General features: G+C 38.4%; 1 protein-coding gene and 1 long non-coding RNA gene across 5 annotated transcripts; one reads left to right on the top strand and one right to left on the bottom strand.

The window, feature by feature from the left end:
- Positions 1-764: 764 nt before the first annotated feature.
- Positions 765-18771, bottom strand: LOC128087306 (photoreceptor outer segment membrane glycoprotein 2). Of its 4 annotated transcripts, none has more exons than XM_052696711.1 (5): positions 18286-18771; positions 11685-11922; positions 7203-7871; positions 3604-3850; positions 765-2468 (listed from the first exon to the last, which is right to left on the bottom strand). In XM_052696711.1, the coding sequence occupies exons 3-5, from the start codon at positions 7781-7783 to the stop codon at positions 2202-2204; spliced, it is 1095 nt and encodes a 364-aa protein (XP_052552671.1). In that variant the 5' UTR covers positions 7784-7871; positions 11685-11922; positions 18286-18771; the 3' UTR covers positions 765-2201. The 4 variants fall into 4 exon arrangements, with proteins under 4 accessions (XP_052552671.1, XP_052552670.1, XP_052552672.1 ...); XM_052696710.1 differs by having other exon boundaries at positions 18290-18771; XM_052696712.1 differs by lacking the exon at positions 11685-11922 and having other exon boundaries at positions 18290-18771.
- On the top strand, positions 11916-17892 carry LOC128087309 (uncharacterized). Its single transcript, XR_008209783.1, has 3 exons — positions 11916-14374; positions 15127-15221; positions 17160-17892. It is a non-coding gene; the product is annotated as an uncharacterized LOC128087309 (long non-coding RNA).
- Positions 18772-18839: the final 68 nt, after the last annotated feature.

Raw genomic sequence — 18839 nt, 5'->3', positions numbered from 1 at the left:
TGTCATTACCACACTGAATGATAGAAAAGAAAGGGAGTCAGGATTGTGCCCAAGGGCATTAGGTAGAATTAGAAACAGCATAACAGCTGTAGAGCAGAAATGATATTTTTGGCTCTCAGAAATGTTTGAAGGAATGACGCACTGGTTTTTGCCTTGATATTTTTATGGATGGCTTTGTGAAAATGTTCCCCAAATGCTCAGACTTTCAAAAAAAGCAAGCAATGACAGGAAGTCTTAGGAAAAAGCCAGAAAGCCAGTTTAATTCATAACATCCTCGGTGTTACCTTGTTTTTCATTTAAAAATCATGAATAGTGAAGAGTTACAAAAACTGCCAAAGAAGAGCAATAATTTCAATAGGCAGAAAGATTAAATAGCAGCTTCTTCAACTTGGGAAGGTTGGACAGAGATTTTTAACTGAGGACAGTAAAATCAGGGACAGCATGAAGAGAATATCAGCTGCATCTTACAGCAGAGATTAAGGGATATGCATTGAGGTTAGGGAGTCAAAAAGCAAAGCACTTCTTCAAGAAATGCAAAGCTGAGTTGTGAGAAATCAAAATCTGCGTTTTGGATATGAAAACCATGAATGGGTTAAAAAAAAAAAAAAAAAGCACTATACAAATTCATAGAAAAAAAATCCATGGAGAGTTATTAAAACATTTGTTTCATATACAATCATGCCAAGTTAACAATATGCTGTTTCCTGGAAGTTAGGAAGCTTTGTCAGGAAAAAAGTGGTCTTGCTTCTCGTGTGCTTTCTGTAAAACCTCAGCTACGGTTACTGCTACAGACAGACCTGTAGTATAGACCTCTCTATTTTTATTTTTAACATACTTAAGTGATGCAACTGCATTTGCAATTACAATCATGCATATAGCTTGCTTGACTTACAATATAGATTTTTCCATCACACAAAGTATAATTCTTGCGTGCTGTAGTGTCACAGAAAACAATGTTGGGACAGGTAAAGCAATTTTTATTCTTAATTTTGTACAATTTGAAGAGCAGAATAGTTCTGCTTTGAATATCATACTGATGGGATTATTCCTTTTTGTTGATTATATACAAAGAGTGCACAAAGTGACCAAAGTTATATTCAAATAGTGTGTTATTCACAAGATATCAAGTAATATATTTTGTTTTTTTTATCCTCTGTTCTGTATGTATATGTTTTACTACTTAAAACCGTATTATTACTGATGAATTAAGCATAGGCATCCTGTTACTGCAAGTACAGAAAGGCTTTTGTGCTGTACGTTGACATACAAACTTCATAAGCACTGTACTAGGAATGTGATGGGAGAGATGACAATCTATCTTGGTCTTTGTTGGTTGCAAATAATCTCTTGTTTTCCAGCCTGTGGATCTGTATAGCTACTCCTGAAATTATGAGCATTTTTAACATCTGGGGCCATCAGTATTTGTTTTATGGGAAGTATTTGCTTATTTTTACTCTTGTGCTAGCACGTGCTACTTGGAGTTTTAATATCCTGTATGAGCTATCAGTTAGTGGTTTTGAGCAGAGAACTCCTTTTAATAGTGCTCTAACTTTCAGGCCAGCTGGCTTTCTCTAAGTTTGTCTTCAGATTGTTAAAAAACAAAACAAGTCACATACACTAGACAAACCAGCTTTTGTTGCCTTTAACTTGATTTCAATTTTACTTAGCTAATAAGTTATTTTGGAGGAGTGATAATATACTTCAATTTGGCTTAAAATTTACCTGTTGTAACTTAGACTTTAGTGCAATCTTCATTTCTGTGTTTGTGATCATTCTTTCTTTTAATAACCTTTTTATCCAGAGAAGTTATTTCTGATGAAATTTCTCTGCAGCTGGGATTTCTGAAGATGTGACAGTAATCACAAACTAGCTCAATCCTATCTAGAGCATACTGATCCAAGCTGTACGTCCCGTTTTGTATAATCATTATTCTGATCTATTCAGACCAGGACAGGAATGTGTAGGCAGGGGAGACAAAGAGGGAAAAATTCAAAAGACTGTTTTGTACACATACAAAAATCAAGAATTTCATTAGAATTGGTAAAGAAAATACATCCTGCCAAAGAAGCATCAGCATCCTGTTGCTGTAACCAGTCTATTTTTGTTCAGTTATCATATTGCTTTTTTTCCCATTAGTGAAAGTCCAGTGTCTTAAGATCGTAGTATATCAAAACTGAGCCATCATTTTGCTGAAGACTTGTCTAGCTGGCTGCAGGGATAGATTTTGGTGTAACATTGCTTTTGTCACAGTTTGTGTTTTGAACATTAATGTTGGGATCATTCATGCCTGAGACAGTGGAGATCTGGTTGGCTTTGCCAAGGTTCTTGATAATATTGATGTTGTGTTTGGCAGTTTCCATAAAGCTGTTTTCTAGTAACCAACCATCTGATTCACCCTGCAGATCTCCTCGCAGCAGAGTGTTCTTCATTGCTGTTTGTAGGTACCGAACACCAATAAGTACAGAGAGCTGTAAGGAAAGGTTAGTGCTTAAACAGAGCTTAAGTTACAGTCTGGATCCTACCACTAAGTCAGCTTTTGAACTTGATTGTGTACAGACCTAATTCTCAGTAAAATAAATAGCTTTTTTTTCCCAGCTATGTATCTAAACAATCAATTAATTACATGTTTTTGAATAAAAAAAATACCAAGGAGAAACTTTTTTGCTGTTTTTTCTCCCACTCTTCAGATAGCATTCCCACTTAATGTGATTAGTGCACAGATACCTGGAATTACCTGGGAATGTTGTAGCCTCAGACTGTGGCTTATCAGTGCAAAATAGATGATCAATTAATGGGGACATCAGTGGCTGGATGAAAAATCCTAGTCTGTTAATCTTTGTGGAAGTCTTTCCTCAGTGACATTCATTAAATTGGTGTTTCATCAAAGGTGTTTCGTTTGTTAAGTAGGCAATATGCATCCTACATGCCAGTGCACTAAAAATGAGGAAGGATGGTCTACAGAGGCATGGAGATGACAACTTTCTTTACAGGCACTAATAGAAAGACTGCATTTTTTCAAATGTGTATACTTGCCACTGAAGTGCTCATTTTGACTGCATAATAAGTAGTCTAGTCTATACCTAAAACGTATTCCATGTTTATGTCATAAAGCTATGCTATCTATAAGGGAATTTTTGAGCTATTAATGTTTACACTCAATTTTGGCCGTGGAAGGCATTCATACATTCAGCATAGGTCTGCCTCACATTTTTAATACTCTTTCTTAAGAAAAATTGCCTTTTAACAGTCTCGTGCCTTCCACCTATTAATTGTGTTAGTGCATGTGTTATCCTGCGTGCTGCCCTGTAAATGTTCTAGGAAAGTGAATATGCCATAATCTGTTGAAAAAGCTCTAAATATCCAGAATTATGTGCATCACTTCTAGTAGTTCTCATCTTCAATGAGATTTACTTCTCTACTGGATGCTTTGTGGAAACTATGCGTTAGAGGAAAGTCCTGCAACATTGCTGAAATCCTTATGGACTTGTTTTAGATATTGAGGTGCTTCTTACACTCCTCATATGTTACAGCATATTTATTCCCCATCCTGGAGAGCAGGAAATCTCTGACGTACCAAACACAGAGCATTTTCATGAGGCTTACCTCAAACAACCAGATAAGCAATGCCGCAATACCAATAGATCTCATTATAGCTGTGTAGTAGTCCAGCAAGGCCTCTCTGCACCCCTTCATCCAGATATTGAGCTCCTCTGTCAGGAAATCATAATTGTAGTGGGCACTGTTGTTTGTCAGCTGGTACTGGATGCAGGGCCGTGGGGAACTTGGATTGCAGCAGCTGAAGGGTACTCCATCCACTAAGAACTTCCCATCAACATTACTCTTGAAACGGCTGCAAAAGGACAGAAAGTTTGCATTACAACTGTGGTATCTGCAGCAGGATGCATCTGTAGTTTTTCTAAAAGGATGTAATTTGTCTGCTGCGAGATAGGCTTCTCCAGTGTAACAAAAGAGAAATACATTCTCATTTCCAATTGGAAATGTTGCTCACTACAAGAAAACCAAATTTTTCATTTGCAATGCTTTTCAGTATGGTATCTGCACAGTTTTCAATATGGCTCTTGGTATTATGCGTGTAAGATGTACACAGATACAATATGTTTCTAGATTTGTTTGCACTGAGAATATTAAAGATGATTTTAGAGTTTATCCTCATTTGTTTATAAAATTTATTTTTCCATTTCTGCTACAGATTTTCTAAATGAAAGAGAAGGCAGGCATTGCAAGAAGCTGACCAGGTGAACATAAGCAGTAGAACTCTGTGGTCCAGAATTTAGAAACTAAGTGTATCTTTCAAAAGAAACATAAGCTGAAAGGAGCCTCAGCATTTGTGGCAGTGCTGGCATGGCAGAATAATTGCCTTCATATTATTGTTTTGTGCCTCCTTTCTCTTTCATATATATATATATATATATATATATTTTTTTTTTAATTGTCTTTGAGGAAAATATTTTTAACAGATATTTCCAATTACAAAAGGAAGACCATTTGCTGTTTCCCACTGAGGAGCAAGTTAGGCATAATGCCTTTTCTTTTTAACATCTAGCTCTTCACTTTGTGGCCAACCTGCTCCAAGTAACAGAAGCAGGGAAACTAATGTGAAAGAACACAATCAACTGAAAATAGAATTAAGTGTACAAACAGTGTAAGTGACATAGGCAAAATGATGTAGAAAAATGAGGGGAGCCACAGAGGTACAGAAAAGAGGGCCAAAATGTGGGGAAAAGAAACTGTACAGAAAATGAAGATGAAGACAAGTTGGTTGTGAAATGGTGGCTTGTACCTGAACAAGTCTAATGCTGTATGTTTCAGTGATGTAAACTAAAACAATAGGACAGCATCTGAAATGGTTGAAATACAATCACTTAAGCTAGCTCTTAAGCTTCACTTTTGATCTGAAGCTTTTTTTTTTCTCTTTTCCTGCCATGTATGTGATAAGGTGATAAACTTCTTTCTCCTGTAAATGGTAACAGTTCCAGACTGGTTATGTTCCCCTTGCCATTGTATTTCCTTGTAACAAACTGAAGGAAGTTGTATCTGGATATTGCTGGAAGGGGAGAGCTCAGTAACAAAAACTGAGAAAGAAAGATGTTAATTACTGTTGTATTTCAAAATTGTAATGAAACTATGAAGCAAAAGTTGCTTATGAGACTACAAAAAGATTATTTTTGCCTAACCAAAGCAGTGATAGGATTGTAGTGCTGTAAACTGCTTCATCCTTGTACTGCTCCCATAGATGGACTCTGTTTTTTGTGATGTTGTGGCATTGGTAATGAAGTGATAGAGGGAAGAGAAGAGGATTATGAAGGAAGGTGAAAAGTTCAGTTCCGTAGAGATTCTTATTAAGTATGTCAGTTCTCAACTGCGTTGCCTCTTAATCTACCAAGTACTAACTGACATACACTACAAGATAAAACGAGGAAGATTTGATTCCTTCTCCACCCTCTCTAAACATTACAAGCTGGACTTTGGTTCTAGTGATTTCTTACCAAATGTTTCCCTACAAGGTTCTGAAAATCATAGTATAATTTGCCTATACAGTGCCAACTTTGATTCTAGCGATTGAGATGAGATTATAATATAAATATAAATATAAATGCAGTAGAAGTTCTGTGCTGTATTTATCTTCTTCACGTATTGTCTTCTTTCTACGTGGGGATAAGAAAAATTAACTGTATTTCCAGAATGTTGGCAGAGCACAGATGACTTTGTAGATGAAAACTGAGTTCAGTTGGACAAAACATTACTCTTAGTACGTGGCTCACAGAAATAAAAAGTAATGTTTTACCTATATCCATACAATAGGGTACTACTGTAAGTTCCTGCAGACTATATTTGTTGTCTTATGACTTTTCAGAGTAGAACAAGGATTTAAAACACCTTGAGTCAGTTTGCTTTGTGTCACTATTGCTCCCTAACATCTTCCTTTAGAACATCTGTTCTAAAGCTTGTTATTTCCTTAGCCAACTGCCTAATGCATGCTGATGTCCTTGTTTCACAGGTCCTGTCCTTTGGTATCTTTGCATCTCTGTTTATATGCTTTTCTGTAGGGCCATCTTCAAGTTACAAGTTCTGTTAAAAGAAGATCACTGACTTTCTTTCATCTGGCTTTGTTCCCCCTTTTTCGACAAAGCAGAATATTCCTTAAATGCCATTTAAACTTTTGTATTTATTTTTCCTAAGAATATATAGCTGCCTGGCTCTCATCAGTGAAGACTTTTTCAGCTTTTGAAGATGTATATTGGATTATCTGCTACTTTTTTTTCTTGTATTTTTGACTGCTACCATCTAAAATACTGTTGTCTATGGAAATTATCACTCTTTGTTTTGAGAATTTCACTTCACAATTCTGTGAGGCACCAACATACAAACAAATATCAAGGGTTTTTCTACTTTTTTACTGCAAGGTACACGGTGTTGACATGTGAACCTGTAAATCTGAACCTGAATTCTAGTCTAGTATGTGAAGGGAAATGTGAAGGGAAAATTTTTCAATGTTTAGGATTGAATGCATGATGTATTGGTAGGAAAATCTTTTTTTTCTTTTTACAACTCTTTATGACTGAAATTTTGAGGTAGATAACTTGCTACATTAAAAAAGGAAAGCGTATCGTTGCATTGCTTAGTATCCTTAAAAAGTTATCAAAAGATGACTTTTCATTATGTAGGTGTTTTAGCATATTTAAGGAGTAACATTGTCAGTCTACAGTTTTGTGATTAAGACAGTGATCCAGCGAAAATTATCTACTTGGCTCTGTGAAGTGTATGCTAGAAATTCAGAGTGATTAAATATAAGCAGAAGGATCTTTTTGGCCTGATTACTTCCGCATTTGTGTTTTTAAGAGAAACAAGTAATCTTGAAAAAGTGTTATTACTGCTATTGTTTACTAAGAATTTACATTAAAGTACCAGAGTGTTTGTAAATATGCATATGATTACATTATATATTGAGGTAGACTTGTTAGCAATTATTCGGATGGATCTTTGAGAGAAACCTAGCCACAAGTTGTCATGTAAGGAGGGAATACTGCTAGCATTTTGGGCAGAAAAAAATCAGTCTTACTGTGTTGTCTTTAATGTCAATATGTCTCGATCTTTTGACACTACTGTTCCTGATCAATTCTAGTCCTTCTTGAAGGAGTTTTTTTCCCTAGATTTTTCCATTAGAACTAGTAAATACTTACTCCATAACTTCCTTAGAAGCCATGTTCAGGTAACGAGCAGATACCCACTGAACTTCAAACCAGTCTCTAAAGCCGTTGTTTCCACAGCACTGGAATCCAATTTGTAACATATCCACGGTTTTTTTTAAGAAACATCTTCCAGGTATGTCTGTGTCCTTATAGAACTTAATAGCATCCCTCAGTCCCAGATAGAGAGATTCTTCCAGCTCATTCCTCATGGTATAGCACATGAGAGCACCCAACAGGATGCAGAAAGTAAAACAGAAGGTACATATGATGTATGGGAACATAATTAGCTTCCATCGGGAGAACTTGTTGGCATCTGAGCAGTCGTAGCAGATTTTGCCCCCCAAAAAGTTGACAACACATGCTATGACTCCTACAGAGATCAGCATGTTGGGAACAGAGTTAATGTCCCCTTTTGCCATCACTTCGTTGCGCTTCTTGATCTCTATTTTCAGAAAGAGGCCAAGACTGAAGAGAATGATCCCACTCACTACAGAAACCCAGTTGAGGATCCATAGGATCTGAGCCAGTTTGTCCCTCTTAGTTTTGGTGAATTTTACTTTGAGGACAGCCATAGTCAGATCAGCATTAGGAAAAGAAGCATAGGTCACGGAAAGCCCATAAGCTGCTTAGAAGCATGTATCCAAGGCATGCAGTAGAAATCTGAAGAAGAGAGAGAGAGATTAATGTCTGTTTGACTGGCTATTTATAAAGCCTACCAAGATCTTCCTGTACTGCCTCACGCACCTGAAACCTGCCAAGGGAGTGCCCCAGGTCTTGCTTAAGCTTCATACAATACCTCTTACAAAATTGGACTAGATCAATTAAAAACAAGTGACCATTAGAAACAATGAATGGTGGATTTCTGTGCATTTTCATCTCGAGAGCAGTCATCTGTGTGGATTTTCTGATATCTAGAAGTGAGCTGATCTGCTCACTGATTTGTCCCTTCAGAAGCCTAATGATGCTTTCTTGTTCTACACATTCCTGTCATTTTCTTGATTCTAGGAAATTATAATTCTTAGATTACTGTGTCATGGCCATATGTAGGTTTAAAAGCTGGATAAGCAGGCAGATAAATATAGTGTAACCATATAAGCCTTTTTCCAATGAAGAATTATTTTCGGGAAAAGAATTGCTGCTGAAGTCTCTTAATGGCTGCACTTTCTGCAGCAGCCTTGACTTCTTCACAGTCCGTTGGAATAATTTCCATTCTCTTGCGTAAACATTCCAGAGTCCAGGGTTACCAAAAGGAGTTTATTAGCTTGTTTTTGATGCACCTGTATTATGTCCTGGTAAGTAAGAAAGGTACTGTCCTTTCCTAACTTGCCCAGATAATATATAGTCACTTACATTTTTCTCTCAAAAGACCACAGTGATGGGCATAAGTTCAATTTCTCGCAACCACCCATACGCACCTAGTTTCAAATTTAATATTTTCACAGCTAAAGAATGGCTTCTGAGTTTCAAGATCTGTCATCTTTTCCCCAGCAACTAGCCAATCTAAGGAACTATCTTTTCATCACATCTTGCCTTGCTTCTCTGTATCGTTATGGTTTCTGTAAGACTACTACTGACTTCTTTGTACCCCTGCAGTTACATCACATTCACAGGCAGGAAGCAGTCCAAGACACAAACCTGCTAGAGCTGGAGACAGTATGTTTTCAGTGTACGTGATGTGAATGCAGAACTATGCTGCAGTACCTCAGGATTAAGTGGTGATCTCTTGCCATCCTTTATAGCTTCTGATGCTTTGTGATTGCCTTTCCTTAACACGTGCAAGAACTTCTTTCCTGCTCACAAAACCTGCTCTCAGCATGGTTATGTTCTAATTCAGTAATTTTCATTAGTGATTTTATATTATACAAATATGTATTTACATGATTCTATGTCATCCTTGTGGATTCTGCTACTACAATGGCATTTATAAACAGTAAAACATAATCCTATAATTTGAGGAAAGAAGGAAGTGTAAGCAGCTTTATTCATGCATATTTGCTTTTAAGCTTACTACTTAAGTTAAAACAGCATGAAAACCACCTGCAGACAAACCTTCCAGAAGTAGGGGCTGTACACTGCCCATCAAAGGATCCACAGCTGCAATGAAGCTTAATATTGGGCAAGTAGACTGCTGCAGAGTGCAGTTAAAAGAGGTAATGATACCATGGTGTTTTCATGTGTGTGTTGGAATGAATCAGTTCTGTTTGTACAGGTTCTTCCTTTCGTATTAGGATGTGATTTGTATATTAAAACATTTGAATGGCTATGATATCTAAATTATTCATGTTGCATTTATTTTTGCTGCGTACAGAGAGGAAATTGATTTCCTTTAAAACTGTTCACCTCTGTGTGTCTCTTGCACAATACACAGAATACTGTGCAAATGGAAATGAAGCCAGTAAGGAAAAATACTGAAGAGGTTTAGGCTATTGTCACTGCTTGATTTTTAAAAACAGGTGCCTAGTTTAATAATTAAGGCTGATTATCAATTATTGTTATTTATTCTGGTAATATTGTTATAATTATTTTGGTTATCATGGTGAAATACTTTTTTTTTTATAAAGATCTCTGTACAAAGAAGTCTGGAGAATATTCGTAAAGTAACAGTACCTTTTTCACACTATTCTTCCATGAAATACTTCAGCCCTCTTTCAAAAGAATCATACTTTGCTGGAACAGGATTAAGCCACCATAGCAATTCAGCTGACAGCCTGTCTGCTAAGCCTGCAGACAGTAGCCTTAACTGCTTCACCAGTTAAGCAGTTCATGACTTAAACTGAAATAGCTGTAAATGGCTGCTGCAAATTGTCTTTGCTTTGAATACTCAAGTCTCTGAGCATGCAGTAGAGGGAATCTGTTGTTATGAAATTGCTGATACAGGCTTCACGTTCTGCGCCTGGGGTTTGTGAATACGTTGCTCTTCATTTCTGTGAAATGTATCTATTTGCAAAATGCTTCTAAATTGTTAGACACACATTCAGTTAGCAGTATCACACCAAAAGGCAGTGACTTGGTGAACATCTTTTGCTTTAACATTTGAACAAAGTTGTAAGTTATTCTGTTTTCACTTAATCTGCTGTTTTTTATTTTGGAGGATGTAAATTTTAGGCTTCCTATTTTAGCATTCTAGCCATAAAGAAATCTGAAGCTGACTTTCATAAAGAGACACAGTCAGTCTTGTGTAGTTATTGTCCTACAGCTTCCTCCCCATCCTCAGATGACTAAAGCTAAAAACCTGGAACTTGCATGTGCAAAAACAAGTAATTCTGTGCCTTCAATAATTCTCAAATGCTATTTCAAGCTTTCTTGATGAAATTTTAATTACAAGACCAGAATGTATAGAGTATTCACATTCATTTAATAGAGGTACTTGCACCATAGTTCTTCAGCAGAAGAAAATTTGCCTAACACAAGCTATTTCACATAAGCCATACCACAAGAGGGAAGCAGAGGTAGGGTGCAGTGCAGCGACCATTTATTGTCTGACCCTGGCTGTCACTGGTAGAGCTGGAATTGCACAAAGTATCTTCAGCACTGTGCTTCTCATACAATGAGTGCCTTGAGTCTGGGACAGAGCAACAACTTACCTCATTTATTCCTGACAAATTAGTCTTTGGCAACACCAGATTTAGAAGATCAAGTGTACCCAGCTTCTATTTGTTTGTGTTTTTTAGCACCAATGTTTACTGCATTTATTTCAGGTAATATGAAGACTCTCTTCCCTTTATAACAAATTCTGTAAATATACCATAATGTTTTTATATCCCTAACTATTCAGTGAAGTGTTGGATATATTTATTCTGCACTGCCACATATTTGTTGTTTTGAGTGCTGCAAAGAAACGTTTTTTCAGCTGGAAGAACAGAAGCACAATTTTAAACTAGAAGTGTCACTGTCTTATTCTGCAATGCATATATACTCTTCTCCAAATTTTATCTGTGAGACTACTGCAAAGTCACATGTGCTCCTAGCAGATCAGAGGAACTAACCTGCCTATCTAAGTTTTTGGAAGCACACCTCAGTATTTCATATGAGCCACTCCAGAATTACAGTGTGTACATACAGTTTTTTTTCCCACCTTGTAGTGGGAAAGAAGGCTGGACTTTATTCTGTAAAGGGAGGAACATTTCTTTCAACAGAAAAACACGAATAAATGTGGAGATGTTTCCCACATCACCAATCCTATTCTTCAGCTTTTCTTGTCTAAATTTGAACTGAATTTGAACCTCAGCACAGTGTAGCTGTTTACTTTCCAGGTGCCACTTACCTGTTCCTTTGATTTCAAACATACAACACCACATCACAGCTTTTTATTTGCTTATAAAATGTACTTATTAGATGTAGTTTATGACAAAATAGCAAGCTAAATTTTTAGAGACAATTTACGTCTTATCTCACTGATTTTGCTAAAATGGCCCTTTTAGCTAGGCACAGATTTAATATTATTATTAACTTATTGCAAAAGAAACAACTAACCTGCTTCACAGGACTGGGTGAGGTCACAAAACTGGCACCTTGCTGAGTTCATGGGAGAAAATATCTGGATCTGGCATCCTGAGGAAGGGTGAAGTACTGATTTCCTGAAGTCTGTGTAGTTCTGTCTTTGTGCTGACACACCAATGGAGATGGTGCGAGACTTCAACTCTCTTGCCCATGCTAATCTCCCTTGCATCTCTAATCGTATTTCAAGGTTCTTATGCCACTGGGTTCAATCCTGCAAAACAGGCCAATTAACTGAGTGTGAACTGAGACCTCAGTGACCAGTTGAGTTTATGATAATGATTTTTTTATTCCTCATGAGTTTGGGCTTGTAAGAAGCAGAGATTTCATCACTATTTGTTAATGTCTTCATAACAACAACAAATAAAAACAAATTATCAATAAATATGAGTCTGGGAGAGAGAATAATGAAACTGTGTGGTTCTGTGAAAGAGCAAATTAAGATTTAATTATGATTAATTAAATTTTAAGGCATTAAGACATTAATTATGATATAACTTATCCATGATTCTGTATGTTGTTGCTTTATATGGAATTTGTCACCTCTCAGTGTGTATTGGCTGACTGTGAGACAAATTCAAGTAACCAGAGACAATGAGTTCATCGTATATGACTCACAGTAGATTCTGGCTTTGGAAACTTTACAGATTCAAGAGCAGTACAACTGAAACCTCTCTCCTAGATTCTTAGAAGCTTTAGCCAAGCCAGAAGCAAATGCATATTATCCTCCTCTGTCATTTCTGAGCTCTGCTCAGAGCTGTCAATCTGTTGGCTGAGTTGAACTGGCTGCAGAAGCAGCAGCAAGCTGAGTTTGCAGTGCTTGATCATGATAGTGGTGATGTTAGTACCATGATGGAGTCACTAAGAAAGCCCTGTTTTGTTCTATAGGGTTTATAATACCTTTAGCACAATGGTTCAGGGAGCACAAGCGACTGCAAGGGCTGTGCACCACAGACTGTCATGAATATGGAGAGTCTCAGAAGAATTAACTGTCTTCTCCCAGCTGATGATAAGCAATACAACGTGATTGTAATGTGAATGTAAGTATCCTTGGAATAAGCATGGGAATTCTGGGAATATACCTTGCTTATGCTCTAGGGTTTTTCTAAGGGTAAACACCCCTTTGCATGCATGAATATTGTGCTTATTATCAGGGAAAGGTGGAAGATGAGTTATCAATGCAACTCGGTTCTACAAAGCAAGGCAGAGATTACTGTACCTAAGCACACTGCTATAAGAAAAAAACTTTTAGCTTACTTGCTAGAAGTCATAATCTTATATGTGACACTGTTGAAGAGGAAGGCTCATCACTGCCAGTATCACTGTGCCTCCGTGAGGTGAAAAAACCAAGGACATGTCTCAGTAGGATAAAGACATACAGCAAGACTGTCTTTTTGATTTCTTCTTCTGATACGATCAAACTCATAACTAATGCTTATGCTGAAAGCTCCATCCATCAAAGCAATATCTAGAACAGCATAGCAGATTCAAACTGCAGCGTCCTTAAGAGTATGGGAGTACGTGGAGTCATACTCAATGTGCATTTTGCTGGCATCTTCCTTTCACAAACAAACAAACAAAACAGTTTTCCATAGCCTTACGTTTTTAAGGAGAATATCTGAAGAAGGGCTTCTAGTTCTGTCTTGCCTCTGTGCTCATGTACTGCATACTCAGGAAACTTCAGATTTAGAGTATCTGTGCTACGTGTGGGACCCTTACTGCATGTGAATCAGGCTAATGCTTGCAGGTGATCAAATGCACCTAGCCAAACTAAGTTTGTCCTATGCATGTGGATTGTTTATGCTTTAGGTTTTCTATACTTCTGCAGACTGCAAGGAATACATCACATCTGTTCAGTTGTGTACATATGTGCATCGTATTCAGCATATATTCCCTGTGGAATGTGCAATAGTACAACTGTATATATGTACAAAATGTACAAGCTTACTTGGGATTTCTGAGCTACTGCTCTGACTGGGATGTGGTGTATTAGCAATCCTGGATCAATTTTTTTTCCTGCCCAGATAATGCTTTTAAAAAAGCATTTTAAAAACATTATTTTTAAAAAAGACCTGTGTTATCCCTCAGTATTAGAAATAGCATTATTGCCTAAGATACCTACTAGAAGAAAAACGAATCTGACCTGTTGCTTTGCAATATGAGCCCAGTTCTCACATGCATGAAAAAAAGCAAACAGAAGGTGGCAGTGCTGCTGTATGTAGGTTTTTCTTCTACAATGCAAAGCAAATAACTAAATTTCAGCTAGAGAGATAAGATTAAAGGTCACTCAGTCAGGAATGCAAGCTCAGGAATGCATCATTTTAAAAAATAACTTAAATCTTCATGGAATTAGAGATCAGTGCTACCTGTGCTTTTTGTTCTGTATCACTGGAAAATTGTTTCAGCTGCCAAGTTAATATTCAGAATTGAATTATTCACACATCAGTTGTCTTATACTCATCTATGACTAGCCACGATATGCTGCTTTATTATAGACCTTCTGGAAAACCTGAACCCCAAGACCATAATGATTGAGCAGCATTTTCTAACCCAGCAGGAGCAGTTGTAGCTGTGGGTCTGTCAACTGTCAGCCAGTGATGCAGAAAGAAAACACGCGTCCTACTAACAGGGAAGATTTCTGTGCTGCAGCTTCAGATCTGAAAGAGGTATAAATGGATTAAGTGTTTGTCCAATCTGTTTAGTACTATTCATATGTAAGTCTGTAAGGGCAGCTATGTTATGAGTTAGACCAATTAAATACCTACTAGTGGTGTTGCAGGGATGGCTGAGATAATGTCAAAACTCATGGCAAGAGGTAATGAGGATAGATGGCAGTTTGAAATAACCCACTTTGTACACTAGAATGCCACAGAGCTTACTGCGAACACAGTCAAATTTATCATATTTTTAACTATTTCATTGCCTGAAAAGCTCTTCACAGATGAAATGAATCAGGAAAGAAATACTATAATTTTAACTTTACAGTTCGCAGCTATGTGGATGCAGAACCCAATTTCAGGCAAATGGGAAATTATAGCAGTCTTGCATGAACTGCATTGCTCTTTAACTGGTAGCCTCTGGGGCCCCTGCACGTTCCAGGAAATGCCAAACAGGTATCTACGAAGCTGGCTCTGATTTCAGTCCATTTGTAGCCGCACTGTCCGTAAGCTCTGAGTCATCCACTTCAGACTCACAGTGAGTCATTATAAATGGAAAACTAAGGTACAGAAGTGGTGTATTCACCTTAGAAACAGGCTGGCAGTCTACGGTAAAGCCAGAAAGTGAATCTGTATTTTAGGTTGGTAGCCTAAAACTCCTTCCGTCTTGGCTATAACTATTTTTTGAAGACCAGAATTTTTACAGCATTATTCATAACGAGACCATATAGCAATTTTTGTTTTTCACCTTCACTCCCTAGATAGTGCAGCAAGCCAGCCCTCAGGAAGCTTTCTGCAAAATGGAATTATACGCGTATTATGAGGGCTTAAAACAAAATTCCCTTTACATAATGAGGTAAAATTTCCTTTTTCAATTCTGTAACTCATAGCATCAATACTTTTGGTGCACTACAGTGCTAATAAACCTCTTGTTTCCTAGCAAAATATTCAGACATACAGTTTTACATTTCTCTTCTAAAATACAGGGCCTCCTATACTAACCATGAATCCTCCCTGTTCTTGCTTTATAAAACTGATGCTGATGTCATTTCTCATTCTCTAGATAATACTGGAATTAAACAACGTTACTCAGGACATCCTGTTGGAGAGTTGGTATTCTTTTAAAAAGATTCAGTGAAGAGATGTTTGTAAAAAAGAGAATAATGATTCTGAAGCTGTTGAGTAGGAAAAAAACAGGAACTGGACACTGCTCTTCTGTGTTCTTCTGAAAAAGATCCAAGATCCCTCTGTCCCTTTAGTGGTGACATAATGTTTTACTGACAGTTTGTGTCTAGAAATCACACTCTATGGAAAAAAAAAAACAACAACCCATACAGTAGGAGCTCAGTTTTCCTACCAGCACAACAAAAATGCTAAATTTGTTTGCTTTACATAGTGACTAATCAGTTACAATAAATTTTTGTGAGGTGTGCCTTTGGAATTGGGAATAATTTGACAGTAATCCTCTTACTTTCTAGCTTCGGAGTTCTGGTCTGCAGCAAGATTGCAAGGAGACAAAAAGATATTTTGGATTGATCTGTGACAAAACACACTGTGTTTTACTGACTGACTTTGCTTTTCTGACCACCTGAGACATTTAAAAATCTTCAAAACAAATGTAGTGGTGTCCATTCACAGTGTTTTACAACAATTAAGTAAGAAAAAATTCCTAAGTAATTTTTCCCTGTTTTGTAACCAACAGATTGTCTGCTGATATAATTGTCTGGATATCTAAACCAGCAGACAGTTCTTTCTAGAAGTTGTTCTTCTCCAATCCAAAGTGAAATTCTCTCAGAAGTATCTGAAACTCAAGAGTTTCAGAAACTTTGCAAATCGTGAGCTGCCCCTTCTTCTGTTTTTGACCATTTATCTATAAAAGTGATATTTTTAGCATGATTTATGATACGAACATTAACTTAATTTCAGTTTGTTTCTTGGAAATAATGGAAGTGATATAATAGTTCTAAAGATAAATATGTAGGTATGCTCTTTACAGGCACAAAGAAAGATAAAATGTACATATGAAAATTTATTCACAGTAGAAATAGACTCCAAGATCTGTAGCAGCTTGAAGCCTTTCTTATTTCTTCTTTTCCTTCTATAAGTACCAGTATACAAAACATGACTAGATGAATTCACAGCTACATCAGAGCTAAACGTTTCTCTCTGTTAAGCTACTGCACTTGAGTATGTTTTTAAGAGCTTTCTTTTATGTGAGGGTCTAGGACACGCATTATTATTCTGTGCAGGTGCAGAGGTGGCTCTCTGCTCATATATATTGATTCAAAGACTGCACGACAAACTCCCTTACAAAAGTACAGTTACATCAGAACATATGAGGTACCCTGTGGGGTCAGACTGGTTATGCACATACCTCATCCTCTAGTCTGTCTCTCAGAGGACCAATAACAGATCCTATTTAGATACACTCCTTACTGTCAATTCCTCTTTTAGTCCCCCAGCTTCCAATATTATTGTGAAAGGGATGTTGCAGAATATAAGATAGTTACCATTCAAAGATAGTTACCAAGATAATACAAGGGTGGGTTGGAAAGAACAAGGTTGGAGTTAAACTGCAAAAAGTTGCACACCTTTACACTGAAATAGCCAATTAGAACTGGCAATGTAATAGTAGAACTTCAAGAACCTCTTTGGTACATTCATGGAGCAGTAAATTCAAGATTGTGTTCTTTTTGTAAAGGCCTCCTGCACTTAAGTGGAAATAGATTTTCCTGTTGAGAAGATTCAGTTTTAGTTCATTTTTCCCTGCTTGACTTTTATTTGAACCGTGCAGGTTTTGTCTACTTAAGAAGATTCCATAGGAAATGGAAAACAGGTGACACAACACATTGCTAGAACTTGAAAGCTAACTGACAAAGGAAAAAGAAGAGTTTGGTCTTCTACAGCTTGCAGTGCACGTGCTGACTAATATGTGGAAGACGTGTGCTGATGGTGGGACATTTGTGATATTGTGCATGCCAGTGTGGTTATATTGGAACCTGTGAATTAACTTGTGAAGTTACAAACTGATGAGGAAAACTGTGCCCCTTGGATTAACAGTGATAAATAGGTAAACAGACAAACCAGACAGACAAGTTTGTTAAGGCCTTTCCCTTCTGTTTAACTGAATTTAAAAAGTTTTCCTGAAGAACTGTACAACTTAGACACCTGAGCTAATTAGGGAACAGTAAGGTGTGGGGAATGAGCTCCCTGTGTGATGATGTTTAGCTGCTGAGCAATGGATAAGAACATTAGTACCTTCTAATGTTACTATTTCAACAGTAAAAAGAGAGAATGTACACACTGAACATGAACTCAGTATCCAGAAAATCTAGAAACTTTTTTCATTGAAAATTTAGACCCAGAACGTTGTATGCAAAGAGCTGGGGCCTAGCCAAAGGATTAGGTTTATTAAGTATTCAAGAACTGTAGCTCAAAACCAGCATGAGCTGCAGCTGCGATCTCAAGTGCCAGTAACATTTGCAAGGACACATTATGTGCGTGTATACATATATATATACATACATAAAAATAAATTCTCATCACCTCTATCCATGTGGCTACTGCTGCTGTACTGCTGCTCATGCTGGTTCTCTCTGAATGAAGACACACCTGCCTGAAGCTGACTCTTAGAAATAGTAAGGGCAGTTAGGTTTTGCTGTTAGGTTGGGGTCACAGCCCCCCTGCTAGGGGCTCACTGGTGTGCAGTGGGAGCACGAAGATCCTGCTTACTCATAAAGCAGCAGTAGGAGACGCTGCTTTCTAACCCTACTCCCTGACTAAGCTCTCCTTGCAGTGACTGAAGAGAGCCTCAATTATGCGCACTGTCATCATCTTCACGGCCTGGCACAAGGGAAATATAAATCCTTTCTTTCCTCCCTTCAAAAACTTCACGTGAACGTAAGACTGCAGTGTGTTACCCACTTCACGCAGGCTGCTGGGTTCAGGCCAGGTCTGTCCTTCCCACGGGACGGGTCTTTGGTTGCCGGGCTGCCGCCGCGGCCTACGGACCCGTCCTGCCAGCCGTTACGTGGTGCCCGCACGTACCGACGGCGTTCAGAGGGCTGGAGCTTCTTGCCTCTAAGGAGGTGTCACGCTCTGGAGCCGAACCGTTCACCGAGCGTGCCGGCCGGTGGCCAAGCTGCACCAGTGCCTTTCCGCTGCCTCAGCGCGTAGCCCGGGGTGCCAGCCCGGCTGCTCGAGGTGGGCGGCTCCTGCTTTTGGCGGGGACGGGTCCCCTCCCGCCTAAGCCTCGGGCACCCCCGGCGACACCGGGGTCCGGCTGGCCCCGCGCTGCCGCGAGGCGAAGCTCGACACTGCAGCGGGGGAACGCGGCTCCCGCACGCTGCGGCGCGGAGCCTCCCGGGTCTCCGTCGCTCCCTCCGAACTGCCGCGAGTAACGGCGGTGTCGGCCCCGCCCGGAGACTGCATTGCCCAGAGGGCCCCGCGGCCCCGAGGCTGCGCGGGGGCGGAT

Source organism: Tympanuchus pallidicinctus, unplaced genomic scaffold, assembly GCF_026119805.1.
Source record: "Tympanuchus pallidicinctus isolate F22 unplaced genomic scaffold, pur_lepc_1.0 scaffold3, whole genome shotgun sequence".
NCBI lineage: Eukaryota > Metazoa > Chordata > Aves > Galliformes > Phasianidae > Tympanuchus > Tympanuchus pallidicinctus.
The sequence above is the reverse complement of the archived record's forward strand: the minus strand, read 5'-3'. Positions and strand labels throughout refer to the sequence as shown.